The 15,180-nt window shown below is 37.9% G+C and overlaps 4 protein-coding genes across 4 annotated transcripts; 1 reads left to right on the plus strand and 3 right to left on the minus strand.

The window, feature by feature from the left end:
• Positions 1-394: 394 nt before the first annotated feature.
• On the minus strand, positions 395-1,520 carry ndufa3 (NADH:ubiquinone oxidoreductase subunit A3). Its single transcript, XM_051130650.1, has 4 exons — positions 1,421-1,520; positions 924-995; positions 759-836; positions 395-534 (listed from the first exon to the last, which is right to left on the minus strand). The coding sequence occupies exons 1-4, from the start codon at positions 1,428-1,430 to the stop codon at positions 443-445; spliced, it is 252 nt and encodes an 83-aa protein (XP_050986607.1). The 5' UTR covers positions 1,431-1,520; the 3' UTR covers positions 395-442.
• Positions 1,521-1,535: 15 nt separating this feature from the next.
• On the plus strand, positions 1,536-5,102 carry tfpt (TCF3 (E2A) fusion partner). The gene is made up of 6 exons (XM_051130647.1): positions 1,536-1,749; positions 2,022-2,246; positions 2,524-2,594; positions 3,866-3,935; positions 4,086-4,223; positions 4,969-5,102. The coding sequence occupies exons 2-6, from the start codon at positions 2,022-2,024 to the stop codon at positions 5,041-5,043; spliced, it is 579 nt and encodes a 192-aa protein (XP_050986604.1). The 5' UTR covers positions 1,536-1,749; the 3' UTR covers positions 5,044-5,102.
• Positions 5,103-5,242: 140 nt separating this feature from the next.
• Positions 5,243-6,976, minus strand: mrpl51 (mitochondrial ribosomal protein L51). The gene is made up of 4 exons (XM_051130649.1): positions 6,829-6,976; positions 6,590-6,675; positions 6,395-6,502; positions 5,243-5,541 (listed from the first exon to the last, which is right to left on the minus strand). Exons 2-4 carry the CDS (start codon positions 6,672-6,674, stop codon positions 5,345-5,347), a joined length of 390 nt encoding a protein of 129 aa, XP_050986606.1. The 5' UTR covers position 6,675; positions 6,829-6,976; the 3' UTR covers positions 5,243-5,344.
• Positions 6,977-8,797: 1,821 nt separating this feature from the next.
• On the minus strand, positions 8,798-9,580 carry LOC127177881 (cortexin domain-containing 1). The gene is made up of 2 exons (XM_051130402.1): positions 9,378-9,580; positions 8,798-9,190 (listed from the first exon to the last, which is right to left on the minus strand). Exon 2 carries the CDS (start codon positions 8,978-8,980, stop codon positions 8,798-8,800), a length of 183 nt encoding a protein of 60 aa, XP_050986359.1. The 5' UTR covers positions 8,981-9,190; positions 9,378-9,580.
• Positions 9,581-15,180: the final 5,600 nt, after the last annotated feature.

A 15,180-nucleotide genomic window follows, 5' to 3' on the forward strand; every position in this document is an offset into this window, starting at 1 on the left:
AAGCTTTCCGTTGATGTATGGTTTGTTAGGATAGGACAATATTTGGCCGAGAACTATTTAAAAATCAGTAATCTGAGGGTGCAAAAAAATCTAAATGTTGAGAAAATTGTCTTTAAAGTTCTTCAAATAATGTTCTTAACAATGTATATTACTAATCAAAAATTAGGTTTTCATACATTTACAGTAGGAATTTTGCAAAATATCTTTATGTAACATGATCTTTACTTAATTTCCTAATGATTTTTGCCATAAAAGAAAAATCGATAATTTTGACCCATACAATGTATTTTTGGCTACTGCTACAAATAAACCCCAGCGACTTAAGACTGGTTTTGTGGTCACATATGTAAAGACTAAAATAACCTAAAATATCAAGCAAAAAAAGAGAGAATAATTAAATAAAGAGCTTTTATTGAGACTGTACAGGATTCTGAAGGACTTTTCACAGATTTTTCAGCCATTCCAGGTTTTTTCCCTGTGGATCAGAAGGATGCGCTGGAACATCTGGCATGTTTCCATCATCTCGAACTGGGACTGAAGAGAGAAGAGATAAACGTATTTAAATCACTTTAACAAGCTACTTATAGATTCACATTGAGATTAAATGCACTAAGCTTTTCAACACAAATAAATACACAAACTACTAAAAAGGACAAAAATTACTAGAACTTTAAGACTTTTCAGAATATTAATAAAAACCGTAATATTATCTCAAAGAAAATCTTGATGTCAAGGATTCACACATAGCAAAAATATACCTGGATAATTGTATGGAATAGCTCGGTTCATCATTCCTGTGTACTTTGTTAAAGGGCTCAAAGCCGGCAAAATGCAAGCTGGAAACACAATGTTATATGTATGTTAGATTCATAAAGTAGGAAGATAAAGATCCAGAATGTGATGGTGTACAGTAATAATCTCACCCAGCAGTCCGATTCCACAGGAAACTGTGATCACAGGCTCTTTATTCCAAGCGTTCTTCAAAAACCTGCCAACTACAGAAACAAAAAGTTCGATTACAGACTGCATAACTTGCCTATCATGCCACAATAATGGTATGATACCGTGGTACTTGACAGTAAACAGTAATACATATACAGTAGCGCCATCACGTCTTATAATACCATGGTACACGTGGAAAATAAAACATGGTATTAGCATGGTACATTTTGGCATATTTTGTCAAGCGTTCTGTGTCACATTAATATAAATCATGCATTTATGTTTAAAGCAAAGCAAACGACAGCTAGTGTGAGACCAAGGTCATTTTCGTATTCGCACATTACACACTCATTACTTTTAGTACACACATATATTATAATAGCGCTCATGAATTCCCTGTTGATTCTGTTTTTGTACATACGATCGAGTCGAACTAAAATAAAAAACAACATCTTTCAAGCAGCAAAAATATACTTACAGGCCGCCATGTTTGCTTCTGTAGTCCTGTCTCAGGCGTCATGGGAATTGTAGTTCGAATGTTAGTGACGCATTCGCTGTGGATTGGCTGAACGGTCAATGACGTATTTAAAACGCGTCGCGTTGTTTCGAGCGCTGTAGTGTAGATGAAAATGTAGATGTTTAGTTTTGTTTTATTATATGAAATAGGTTAATACTTGCTTTTGTTATATGCGTCGATTCAATTATGTATAGACGGAACTGATGAGGAGTACAAAACATAAGTGCAGGATTTGTAATAAACTCAGGATTTGAATTATGAATGGCTCTTTACAATATTACTAACAAAAGGTGAGTATTAGTTCAAATCATTAGTTTCTAAGCATGGAAATCATATTACAATATTCTCAAGCATATTGTTACTGTAGAACAGAAACGCTTCTTGTGAGTTGATAGAAAGCATGCTTAGGTTGTGCTTAATCATTAAGATTTTTCACATATGCTGTTATTATTAACGTTACAAACTAATATTGTTTGCGCTACTGAATGCACTTTCCATCTGATGAACAGCACGTCTGGTTGATGTGAGTCAGAGCATCATTCTGTCTGTTGATGTTCTTCAGATGATGGAGGATTTCTCAGGTCTTGCTTTGCCTCCGCTGTTCGGGGGTCACATTCTGGAAGCGGAGCTGGAGACCGGTGGGGTGGAGCTGGGCCCCAGCGGCAGTGAGCTCCTGGATAACGACGGGGCCCCGTCCGGCCCCGCACAGGACGGGGAAGATGAGAGGAGAGAGCTGGACAAGAGGAAGTATCAAGCTCTCAGCAAGAGGTGCAAAGAGATTGAACAGGTGAACAGATTTACACTAAACTAGTGTAGTGGAATGGTTTGCCCACTTATGTTCTAAAACTGTATAACGTTTTTTCTTCCATGAAACACGACAGTTCAGTTTTTGAATTTAAAATGGAAAAAGAGTGGTCAGGATATTCTACACAGATTCACCTTTTGTGTACCATTTAAAAAATAAGGTCTCACAGTTTTAGCACGACATGAAGATGAGCAAATGATGCTAGACTTTTGTGAAGGTGGAAGTTTCATGATCAAATGTAATATGAATCCGTTCTCAGGTAAATGAGAAGATTTTGGGACGCCTTCACCAGGTGCAACGACTGACACGCAGACTGAGGAAGGAAAGAAGGTGTGTGCATATTACTAAAAGCATAAACTGAATAAGAGTCATAACTATGACCGCTGCTGATGATTAATTTTTTTATCGATTTAAGGAATAGCTCACCTAAAAAATTAAAATGTACTAAAATGTCCTCACCCTCTGATTAAAACATCACAATAATCCACACCACTCCAGTCCATCAGTTCACATCTTGTGAAGCCAAAAGATGCGTGTTTGTAAGGAAACAAATTCATCATTAAGATGTTTTTTAATGTCAAACCGTTGTTTCTGGCCAAAACACAAGCCTAGCAAAATTTGGTTTGTGTTTAAAACTCTTTTGGCTTGTAAACAGTGTTTGATCTGTGCATGTTTCTTTCCTGATTCAGATCAGATGTCTTTTTTTCACTGGAGGAAGTGTTAATATCAATTATAAACTAAACTACTATTTTAGTCAGAAGTTTGAAGTTAAAATGTCTTGATGGATTTGTTTCTTACAAACATGCAGCTTTTGTCTAGTGTGGATTATTGTGATGTTTTTATCAGCTGTTTGGACTCTTCATTCTGACGGCACCCATTCACTGCAGAGGATCTGTTGGTGAGACAGTGATTGAATACTACATTTCCCCAAATCTGATAAAGAAACAAACTAATGAGGAAATTGTTGGCACATTTTTATTTTTGAGTGAAATTTTCATTTCTTTTTTTGATAAAAGTAACAAACACTTATTTTAATGCCACCCATTAAATCTTAAGACCTATTCACATGGGATTAGTATTATCTGGGGACCTTGTGTGATTTAGAAATTACCCCTCCACATCTGAATTTCGTGTGGCGCATTCGCACGGGATAATCCAAGCCTGTGATTTTACTCAAATGTATAGAGTTATCTCCCAAAAGTGCAAATTGTGTAGTAGTATGGTGTATAGCAATATGACTCGGCACCCAAAATACTTTCAAAACACTTCAGTTGATTAATCCTTTGGTTAACTTACCAATAAATCACAGTTATTTACACCATTACATTTGAGAAGTTTTATTCAAACATTTACTTTACAACTAAAAAATTCCCAAAATAAAAAATGAAGTGCCAAGAATTAGAATGCATTCAGTAATAAAAATGTCCTTGAGTCCAATATAAATTCAGCCCAATGTTTTATTTATTTAATATTTAAAGTACATGTCAATTTAACAAAAAAATCTATCCCAACTAATTCTAGAAAGTATACAGTGAACCTCTCATTTGGTCCATCTGATACAGCGAGCTAAACGTGTGTGTGTGCGTGTGTGTGTGTGTCAGGTTTCTGATGAAGACTCTGGACTCGTATGGAGATGATTACAGGACGGCACAGCTCACCATCACACTGGAGGTGAAAAACATCCTGATGATTCACAGAAACTCATGCTTCATTAAAACTCTGTTTAACATAAGGCTGTTCACACCCTATTCTGATGAAACTCTAACATTGAGTCTGTATCAGTGGCCGATGGCACATTAAACACTTCATGTGTTCAAACAGGATGAGGGGAAGGCTGGTTTAGATGCAGCTGTTGGTGCTGATGAAGACAGCTCTTCTCCAACGTTTCCACATCAGTCAGCAGGTGGACCAAAGAAAAAGAGACACCGGGTCCCAAAGGACAGAGAGAGAGACACACAGGTATAAGAGACCCAGAGATAGCGGTTTAAAGAATAGAAACCAGCGACAGGTGCAGTAGGTACTGATCATACACCACTGCTCGAACATTAGGGGTCGGTAAGATTTGATCAAAAGCAGTAAAAATAGTGAAAAATTATTGATAATAATTTGTTAAAATGTAATTTACTGTGATCAAAGCTGAATTTCCAGCATCATTACTCCAGTCTTCAGTGTCACATGATCCTTCAGAAATCATTCTAATATACTGATTTACTGCTCAAAAAACATTTCTGATTATTAGCAATGTTGAAATAGAAATCTGTAACATTATAAATGTCTTAACTGTCATTTTTGATTTAAAAAAAAAGTTGCTCTGCTGACTAAAAGAAATTTACTAAAAAAAATCTTACTGATGACAAGTAGTGTATCTGTGACCAATATGACCTATTAATGTATGTAATATTATATTCCACTGAGATTAAACTATTTTAGAAAGGGACTTGCATAGAGAACATTATAGTTTGAACTGACCTTGTTTATTTTTTTTAATGCACATTCATGTCAGCTGAAACATGCACTGCTGAATCACGTACATATCTAGTAACTCTTACTATTTAAAACATCACACCTCTCCTTTAAGGAATCATTGGTGCTCAAATGCTGTAAAATCCAGAACTGAATTATAATCAGTAGTAATAGTGATGCTTGTCTTTGTGAACACCATTACAATGGCTGTTTTAGAGTGTGTTTTGTGTGTTCCCGTCAGATGGAGTCGGAGCTTCCGGTCATGACGGAGGGTCAGTTCACTGGATTCCCTAGTCCTAGTTCATTGTCTCACTGATGCCAGACCAGAAGATCACGCCGAGTCTCAAAGACTCTCATTAACTCCTCTGAACCGCAAGCATGCAACTCTACGCATGCATGAAATCGCTGAACTAACTTTGTGGGTGTGAATAAGTTTTTTTTGTTCAGAAATTACGACTTTTTTAAATAAACCTTTTTAATGTAACTCCAGCATTTGAGGCCAGTCTTTGTAATGATGATGTTTTTACAGTTTAATGAACAAATGCAGCTTTTGACACACGATTAATTCCACATCAGTGCAAGAAAAAAGGACACGTATGTGACGGCTGGCATTGAGTCTATCTGTGTTTGCCGTATCTGTTGAAGCGGCGGTACAGGAAGCTGATCCTCTTATCCAGGTTGTGCTTATCCTCTGTCATCATTCGGTCTCCCACCATCCGCTTCTTCCTGATGAGCCGCTGAAGCTCGTTTCCTTTGAAGCCTCTGAGCCACACGGGTCCTCTGATTAAGTCTTTGGGATGAGCTTTGAAATCACCTGCAGTCAAACACAATCAAACCCTGTAAGATGCTGTAAACACTGAGGATGTGACACCAATAATGCTAAACGGTGTACAATACAGCCTAGTGCTGGATGATATATAGAAAATGTAGCATTGTTGTAATTTTAATGAAATATTTGTCCATCCATTATGTTTCCTAAAGACCATCCAGGTATTTTTTGTGACCAGGTTATTTTTGTGCTACTGATTTAAACCTCAGTAGCATGACACTCATTAGAACGGGAAAGAGCGATTCATTTTAATGAGTCAGAATGAATCAGTTCAAAATATGATGGTTTGTTTGTTTGCATCACATTCATAGAACTTTGAGTTGCATTTTACATGCAAGTTATTTATTGAGTAAATATCAAATAATTTTTAAAATACATTTCTGTTGTCTATTGTTATTTTAGTGTATGCATATAAATAAAAATATTCATTTAGTAAAAGATTTCATTGTCTTCAAAATGTTACTGTATGTTCACATTTTGTATGTACTTGATTTAAGAGCAAAAATATTCAAATATGCAATGAATATGCATGTTAAGCTGATATGCAACTTGCTAAAAATCACTGAAAAAACAGGAAAAAAAACTTTATTGTAGTTTGTCAAACACTAAAATATGAAATACATAAGAACGTAGGAAATTTAAGACAAGAAAATTTAATTTTGTTATCAAGTTCGGTCATTTTATATAAATCTTTTGCTTGAATGAACTCACAAAGAGTTATTTAATGAAAAGTGGAAACTAAGAAAAAAAGACATTTCTGTTGGAATGCAAAGATGAAATTGATTTAACAAATAGCAGGAATTTTAATATAGGAATATGCTTTAAACAAGTCGCTCACCCAAGATCCCAATGTTGTCATAGACTCCAAACATACTTCTCTTCTCCGTCCATCGATCCACCTCTTTCAGTTTGGGAATAGCGTGCATTCGTATTCTAGCACAAGTGCCTGCGACACACAGGATACACATCAAACATGTTATTCATATTACACACATTAACGCACACAGCGAGGGGTCAACAGAGAATCACACACCTGTGCTGAAGGATCTGCTACACAGCAGAGCCGAAGATTGACAGAAGGTCACCGCGCTCCTCAACAGTCCTCCAAACACAGACATGCTGCAGAACGATTGTATTACAGATTTACACTCCAGCAGTCAGGTATTACATCTACATCAATGATACATGTGTTCATGATTCACTCTAATCATCGTGACCTTCAGTTGCGAGCCCACTGATTAGATCAATTCACTCTTTAAAAACATGCTTTACCTTCAGCGAACCCGCGTTGAAAAGAAAGTACTTTTAAATCACAGTTGGATGTTATATACTTTAAAATTTCTGAAATTCCCTAGATAAAGCTAGTGTGTGTTATCCATGTGTACATACTGCTGCAGCAGCCATTACACGTTTTTCAGAATAAAAGTCCACTTTATACTCAAGAATGCACTTAATTTCAAATTAAAAGTCTTGTTCTTTCGCGTAGACACTGCAGAAGTAATGATTTTGGATGTGTATACATTCGAAATTCTATAATATTTTTTTAACTTACACGTTAAAGACATATATGTTAACATTGGACAGAATCTTGCCAAGGCCATTTTACTCATGAATAATAATTATATATTTATTTTTCGAACAACTTTTCTCAGAAAAAAAAAAAAAGCTTGTGCACTCAATGATTTGATTTGCTTGAAATTGCCTTGATGTCCCTTAAATCAGTCAAAAGTCTAAAGTTCAAATTATTGAATTAAAATGTTAACAACATTATATATAATAAATGTAGGCCTATTTCTAAAATCTAAATGCGTTAAAAAGGTTTTTTTTTTAATTGAGTTAAAATGTAATTGTCTTCAAATATTTATGTCTGCAAATGTGTCAACTAGCGTATGTTAATACATATGGGTTATGTTAATAATAATAAAAAAAGGTTTATCACAACACCATGCGTCCAGTTTCATGCTATTTTCTTTAGAGTTATTTTTCTTTTTTTGTAAAACATTTTATCTACAATAACACAATTGCCTATGTTGGGTACATTGGGGTCTGCACAATTTTTATGATATGTCTGTGTTTGTTTGTGCTTCAGGTATACCCTATGTTATGAGAAGGCAATACTTTTGTCCTTTTTTCTTTTTCTTTTTTTTTTTTTTTTTTTTTTTTTTTTAGTCCTCATGAGGAAAACAGCATATAAATCATACAGAATATTTTGAAAATCTAAAGATGGCTGTAGTTTTGTGTACATACCATCTCTTAAAAGTAGCAAAATTATCCTCAAGGAAGAAAAAAAGTTCTTGTCCTTAATGAAAATACACTGTATATTAGATCTTGTTTCTTCAGTGATTTTGCTGGTAAATGTCAAAGGGGTTAGGAAAAGTCTTGTTTTTCTTGGCATTATTATGTCTTGTTCATTTACATTTTCAAAATGCTAGATAGATTAGATATATCATTAAATATGATGTTTTTTTAAAATCATATTTTAGTGTGTCATGCTATGGTATGGTTTTTATTAAAGGGAAAAAATGTAATATCTCTTCATCAGAACACTGAAATTACACCAGCATACTGCTTTTTACATTAATGTATTATTTAACTTCTATTCAGCATGCATAAATGAATGCATGCACATTAACTAATTAAAATCTCATTTGTAAGTTGCTTTGAAGCATTTGCCAAATGCATAAATGAAGATGTTAAATAGATGTTAATAAAATAACCATTACTTAAACACATATTTAAACAGTTTTTAAAGCGTTTCAGATGTTGAGAATTGAACTATATTGTGCCGTTACGTAAAGCTTACATTTTAAACATTGCCATGTGATCAGCTGTAAAAGTGTAACACGATCCATCCATGTGGTTTTTAGTTTCACGGCACTACAGTTAATACAGTTAAGACTCACTGAACCAAAAATAGAAGCCAGAATATTCAGTGAGACACGACATTTATTCTGTTACTCACCTCTGAAGAACACTCTCACCCAGCCGCATCAGATTTCTGACATTCGTACACAGTTTTGTTGACTTATTTGCGCTTTATGATTTCTAGTGGTAATGAGATCTCATAATGACACTCAGATCCCTTTTCCCAGATGAGTTCCAATGAAATCCAAGAGTCTCCACACAATGAGGGTTAGAGAAAGTGTAGATGCTTCCACTTGTGTTCACTGACTATTTCCAGAAGCATCTGTTTTAAAGTTCTTCTTCAATCCAACTGTTCTCCATCCGCCTAATTTAACCTTCATCCCTCCACTTGCTCCTCCTGATAGGTGGACACAGAGATCGCGCTGTACGGATCCAGAACCATCTGAGCGCAGCGAACCACCGTAACCAGCAGAAACAAACACAGCAGGACTAAGAAGACGAGAGCAAAGCCCAAATCCACATCAACGTCCAGTCGAGACACTGGAAGAGGCAGGTCCATGATTATTAAGGGACGGAGCAGAGAATCAACTCTATTAGTGAGTCGAAGCTTCAGTGAGTGACAAAAACATGATATAAAGCGTTAAACATCCAAGATATGATGCGGATTTGGTCACGCCATTGGTAGACTGCGTCCAAATGTGACTTCTTCCCATGAATTCCCAGTTGTTCTCGTCCAAAGCAACCCTAGTCGCCGGTGTTGTGCTTCTGTCTGTGTAAAACAGCTCTGTATCAGATTAGTCTCACATTCCAGCACACAAATGAAGCTCTGTTTTTCACCTGTTTGAGACCTAATGCTTTTTTAAAACAAAACTGAACTGCTGAATTGCATGCAATTGATTCTGATGTCAAAATTTCATTCTCATCCAGTGCAAAATGAAGACGTTCGAAAGAAATACCTTGATCCTGTCACTGGCTCACCCTGCAGTCGTCGGTCAGGGATACGTGTTCTCTTATCTCGGGTATTAGCATGTCTTCCTTTGGCCTGAGAGACATACACACCAACACTTGGCACCTGTGTCCCGATGAATAGTTAAACAGGAGTTTGGTAACAATCAGGCCTTATATGGCTTAAAACGCCCCTTTAGATTGCATCAGAAACACTAGAGGCCACTTCATGTGTTACTGGCGACGGGAGAGCTGAGAATGATGAATCACTGACAGATCTCAGGACGACGGATCAGGACACAGATTGATGGAGTTCAGATGGTGATGGAGCCGGAAACCAAAAGCTTGTTGGTTTAAACCTACAGGGACTGATCCACTAACTACACTGTTAAAAGTTTCCAAAAGGTTTGAAGAACCATTTTTGGTTCCCCAAAGAACCTTTCAGTAAACAATTCCTAGCCGAACCATTTTTAATAGTGGCCTAATGTTTAGAGAGTCGGATTTGTAATGGCAGGGATTGTAGGTGGGGGGAGTGAATGACCAGTGCTCTCTTTCAATCTCAATACCACGACTGAGGTGAGACCCTTCAGCAAGGCACTGAACCCCCAACTGCTCTCCAGGCACTGCAGCAAAAATGGCTGCCCACTGGTCCAGGTGTGTGTTTGTTCACTACTCACTGCTGTGTGTGCACTTGGATGGGTTAAATGCAGAGCACAAATTCTGAGTATGAGACACCGTACTTCAAAAAAAGATTGGAAAAAGATGGCAAAAGATTCTTTAGATCGGGGTGGCCAAACTCAGTCCTGGAGGGCCAGTGTCACTGCAGAGTTTAGCTCCAACTTGCCTCAACACACCGGCCGGGAAGTTTCTAGTATGCCTAGTAAGAGCTTGATTAGCTGGTTTAGGTGTGTCAAATTGGGGTTAAAGCTAACCTCTGCAGGACAGCGGACCTCCAGGACAGAGTTTGGGCACCCCTGATCTAAAGAAACTTTTTCCACTTTGAAGAATGGAATGGAAAGCTCCACTTCTAGGGCAGTAGCTCCCAACCACATTTCTGGAGGACCCCCAACACTGCACATTTTCATTTCTCCTTTGTCTGACACACCCATTTCAGGTCTCAACTAATGAGCTGACGATCTGGATTAGGTGTGTTTGATTAAAGAGACATGGAAAACATTCAGTGTTAGGGGGCCTCCTGGAACATGGTTGGGAACCACTGTTTTAGGGAACAGCCCAGCATCCTCTAGCGCAGGGATAGGCAACGTCGGTCCTGGAGTGCCGCTGTCTTGCAGAGTTTAGCTCAAACCCTAATCAAACACACCTGAACTAAATAATCAAAGTCTTCAGAATTACTAGGGCTACAGGCAGGTTTTGTTTAAGGTTGGAGCTAAACTTCATCGGCACTCCAGGATCAACGTTGCCTGTCCCTGCTCTAGCTGACACTATAGAGACTGCTACCAGCAGGACCGGTGTCTGAAGCATGTGTGAAACAGCTCCAATCCCATAGGCCCATGTAGCCCATGACATCACAAGTGGGTAGTATAAGAGGGCACCTGCCAACCACGTCACCAACTTTTGTTGCCTTCAGGAGCCGTTTGTTTGACATTGTATGTGAAAGCATTATGGAGAAACCAAGGCAAGTGAGCATTTTAGAACATTTGTCCAACGTGTGTCCATCTCCATGTCCAAGATTTCTGACACCTGAGGACACGCAATCTATTGATTATGTGTTTGGTGAGGTTTCTTCTTGGTGGGCTGCATCTTTCAGCATGGGGATTATGACCATGTTGAGGGTGTGGCTAAGCGTGGATACGCCCCCTGAGGAGGAGACGCTCGTGAGCTTTCTCTGCCAGGGTGGGTCATCTTCTTTAAAGACTCCTGCTCTGCTATCCAGACCACTTCAGACTACCTTGTGTTTGAATGGCAGGTCATATGTGGTGGCAGGTCAACATCCGGTGGAGCCTTACACACAATGCGTTTGTTACAAGCTTACCAAGCTGACTTGCTTAAAGACCTAGATGAGGGCAAGTTGAGGAGCGCCACAGCCACACCACACCACAGACTTGGCTCTTCATGCCACTAAGCAGACTGCTGCTGCCACTGGATGATGTGCGATGGCAGGAATGGTGGCCACGGAGAGGCATTTCCAGGTTTTTCGGCACCTCCGCTGAGGCAGTGGTCGAGACGTTCAGGGAGCCGAAGGCCCAGAACCACTGCCTTCGGGAAGCTCATTCCCTGCCATCCCAAATCTTCCTCTAAAACCTCTGAGCGGGTGGGTCCATCTTGATCTGAGGATCACACGCAGGATCAGAAGAGTAGCGTGGTCACTCATGCCCCTCCTCCCTTTAGGAGTCAGCACAGAGGCGGACAAACACTAAGAGAAAGACCAGTTCAGAAAATGTATATACAGTAAAATGTATAGTAAGATGTAATTGATTGCTGTGTCTTCAGTGTCACTTGATCCTTCAGAAATCATTCTAATATGCTGATTTGCTGCTCACCAAAAACATTTCTGATTATTAACAATGTTGAAAACAGTTGTGCACTACACTACACTATATCTTTGTGGAAACCGTGATGTATTTTTTTTTCTTAATATTTACTGATGAACAGAAAGTTCAAAAGAACAGAATTTATTTAAAACAGAAATCTTTTGTGTGGTGATCCAACGTCTGTTGCCCAACTCCCTCGTATTTAGGAAATGGATGATTCCAAAGTGGTTTAATCACGCACACGTTCTCCATCTTTGTGTCCCATCCTTTGTTGTGGCCACTGGAGCCATAAGTCATAACAAAATGGGGGCTCGCCGGGATTTGAACCTCAGGAAGTAGTGGTTCGAGCTAAATTTCAAAAGGCATTTTTGGGAGTCGTGCATGACCATTCTGGTCATTCAGGAGTATGTCTATCTTTTGTCTCAATTTATGTCTTTCTTTGGTGTTCCCAAAACTATCCAGAGTGATCAATCTTACCTCCCATCTGTTTCAGCAGGTTTTAAAACAACAGCATGTTCAACAACATCTTGCTACTGCATACTGTGCCCAAAGTCAAGGTACACTAGAGAGGTTCCTCCAGATTATAAAAGTCACTTAAATGGGCTTATTGTGTACAGTTGGATCGAGATTGGGAGGAGGGATTACCCTGGCTGACGCTGGTAAAGCGAGAGGTAATACAGGAGAGCATTGTCTTTAGTCCCAGTGACCTTGTTTTCGGTCATAATGTTTATGGACTTTTGGCTGTGCTCCAGAACTCTGAATATTAAAATGTCAGATTTTCCAAAAAATGCTGAGTCTTATATTTATGGTTTTAAACAACAGTTGGTTCAAGCACAAGAGTTGGCTAGAGCTTCACTTGAGAAACAATAAAAAGTGATAAGTGTTTATATGATCGTACCATTGAATGTCATGCTTTCGAACCCAGAGATCAAATTTTGGTTTTGCATCCTGTAAGTGGCAAAAATTATGTGATTGCTACCCCAGGTCGGAAAAAAATCCACTAAGCTGTGTCACATTAATTTGTTAAAATTGTTCAGTGAGAGTCATACTGTTAAGATGAATGGAGTGGACTGAAATTCTTTTCAGTCCACTCTGAAAAAGAGGATATTGAGCCTGATGATTGTGTTCTGCGCAGTCTGTTAAATAACTCATTAAAGAGACTAATCTTGCCATTCTTGCTCATTTACCTCCATTGCAACATTACAATTTTTATCATGTCTCCACACACTGTAAAAAACAATTTGTTGAGTCAACTTAAAATAATTTGTAACCTGGCTGCCTTAAAATTTTAAGTTTAGTCAACTCAAAAAAGTTTATTCAACTTAAAATTACAAAAGTTAAATTATACTAAGTGACAACTTAGATATTTGAGTTAAATAAACTTAAAATTTTAAGGCAGCTGGGTTACTTACCCATCTGTTAAGTTTAGCAGACACAAATATCTAAGTTGTTACTTAGTATAACTTAACATTTCAAGTTGACTAAACATATTTTAGTTGACTCGACTTAAAATTTTAAGGCAGCAGGGTAACAAATTATTTTTAGCTGACTCAACAAATTGTGATTTTTATTTTTTACAGTGCAGATAAACATGAGATCATGGAGGCAGAAATTAAGTACATGCAGGAAAATGATCTTGCTGTATCATCCTGTTCAAACTGGGCATCCCTCTGTCATCTCTTTGGGAAAGCTGGGTCAGTGTGGTTTTGCAGTGATATCTGTAAAGTTAACAGTGTAACCAAACTGTTGATCAGGTAGGTTCAGCCCAATGTGTAAGCAAGTTTGACTGGCATAAAGGATACTGGAAGGTGCCTTAAAGTAAGTGGACGCAGGATATTTCTTCATTTGTCTATGGGATTATACTCTCACAAAGTTATGAGTTTTGGGTTAAGGAATGCCCCAGTCACATTTCGGGATCTTATAAACAGGATAATTTCAGTACTTGACAGTTGTGCAATCTGCTTGGATGATCTTATGTTTAACGATAGCTAGGACACTCGTATTAAACATGCCCATGCTGTGTTGAGGTGTCTGTCCAAAGCTAAGTTTACTATAAACTTGGCAAAATGTAAGTTTCCTAGGGCTACTGTGACTTACCTTGAGAAAGTGGTAGGAAATGGTGAGGTTCGCCATTTAAAAGTTCCCTGTCACCAGTGGGCTACTATTGCTCTACTGTGTAAAGTTTGTCTGCTCTTCCAGCTGTGCGGTAGCATTTGAAAATGTAAAAGCCTTACGTTCCTCACCTGTGCTGGGTACACTTTACTTTGGCAGGCCATTTTTTTTGCAGGTGGATGTGGGAGCTGTTCTTCAGCAGTTGCAGTAGGGGTTATTCATCCAGTTTTTTCTTGTGGAAATTTACTTCTTACCAACTTAACTACTCTGTTGTGAAAAAAGAAGCCTTGGCACTTGTTTGGGCTTTGCAGCATTTGCTGTTTAAGTTAGTTTAATTAGACATTTCTGAACTGTCGTCAGTGTCCACACCAAAGACTTACTCGTTGGTCGGTGTTTTTGCAGTCATACAGTCTTGGCATTTGACACATTCGAGGGGCAAAAAAAAAAAAAAAAAAAAAAAAAATTGTGGATGCATTTTCCTGTGTCCTTGTCTGTCATTAATTTGCTGGTTTTGTAGCTACCTTTGCCTCCGAAACTTAAGAAGGGTTAAAAGAATCGACATGTTTGTACATGCGTTAATTATTTGTTCTTTGTTTACAAGCATTTCTGATGGAACCCCTGTTTGGAAGGGAGGGGTGTAATGATATGGTGTGTGTGTTGCCCAACTTCCCCGTTTTTGGATGATGGATGCTTCCATTCTTTATCTTTTTGTCCCATCCTTTGTTGAGGCCTTTTGGAGCCATGGGTTGTAACGAGGATTTGAACCCCAGGAACTTTCAAGTAGTCGTTTAAGAGTAGTTCTATCTTTGGTTAAAATCATCACACATACCTGGATTCTGTATTTTTGGCCTTTCGGAGCCACAGATTGTAACATTTGTAACTATAAATGTCCTTAGCGTCACTTTTGACCAATTTAATACATCCTCGCAGAATAAAAATATTCTTTAAAAAACAAAGCTGAATCCAAACCCTAGATGAAATGTAAAAATTCAGTTGTAAGCTTGTCATCATGCATTACAGAAAAGGTAAATGAAAGGTGCACTGGATTTACTGTATTAACAGACTTTTCAAAAAGGGTGGACATTTTAAATAAAGGTCCCAACAAAGATTTTTTTTGACAACAGCAATTTAATACAAAAAACTCAAACAGTTCTCTTTAATATTTCATATACATACATATATATTTATTTATTTTTCTATATGTTGTACA

The sequence above is a fragment of the Labeo rohita genome, chromosome 16, assembly GCF_022985175.1.
Source record: "Labeo rohita strain BAU-BD-2019 chromosome 16, IGBB_LRoh.1.0, whole genome shotgun sequence".
Classification (NCBI taxonomy): Eukaryota; Metazoa; Chordata; class Actinopteri; order Cypriniformes; family Cyprinidae; genus Labeo; species Labeo rohita.

Coding starts and splice junctions, on each gene's coding strand:
- mrpl51 (XM_051130649.1), bottom strand. CDS start 6,674: ATGTCTGTGTTTGGAGGACTGTTGAGGAGCGCGGTGACCTTCTGTCAA. Junction 6,503..6,589: donor TAGCAGATCCTTCAGCACAG/GTGTGTGATTCT, acceptor TGTGTGTCGCAG/GCACTTGTGCTAGAATACGA. Junction 5,542..6,394: donor TGACAACATTGGGATCTTGG/GTGAGCGACTTG, acceptor GTTTGACTGCAG/GTGATTTCAAAGCTCATCCC.
- LOC127177881 (XM_051130402.1), bottom strand. CDS start 8,980: ATGGACCTGCCTCTTCCAGTGTCTCGACTGGACGTTGATGTGGATTTG.
- ndufa3 (XM_051130650.1), bottom strand. Junction 837..923: donor CTGTGGAATCGGACTGCTGG/GTGAGATTATTA, acceptor TTGTGTTTCCAG/CTTGCATTTTGCCGGCTTTG. Junction 535..758: donor TATTCCATACAATTATCCAG/GTATATTTTTGC, acceptor TTCTCTCTTCAG/TCCCAGTTCGAGATGATGGA.
- tfpt (XM_051130647.1), top strand. CDS start 2,022: ATGATGGAGGATTTCTCAGGTCTTGCTTTGCCTCCGCTGTTCGGGGGT. Junction 2,247..2,523: donor GGTGCAAAGAGATTGAACAG/GTGAACAGATTT, acceptor ATCCGTTCTCAG/GTAAATGAGAAGATTTTGGG. Junction 4,224..4,968: donor ACAGAGAGAGAGACACACAG/GTATAAGAGACC, acceptor TGTTCCCGTCAG/ATGGAGTCGGAGCTTCCGGT.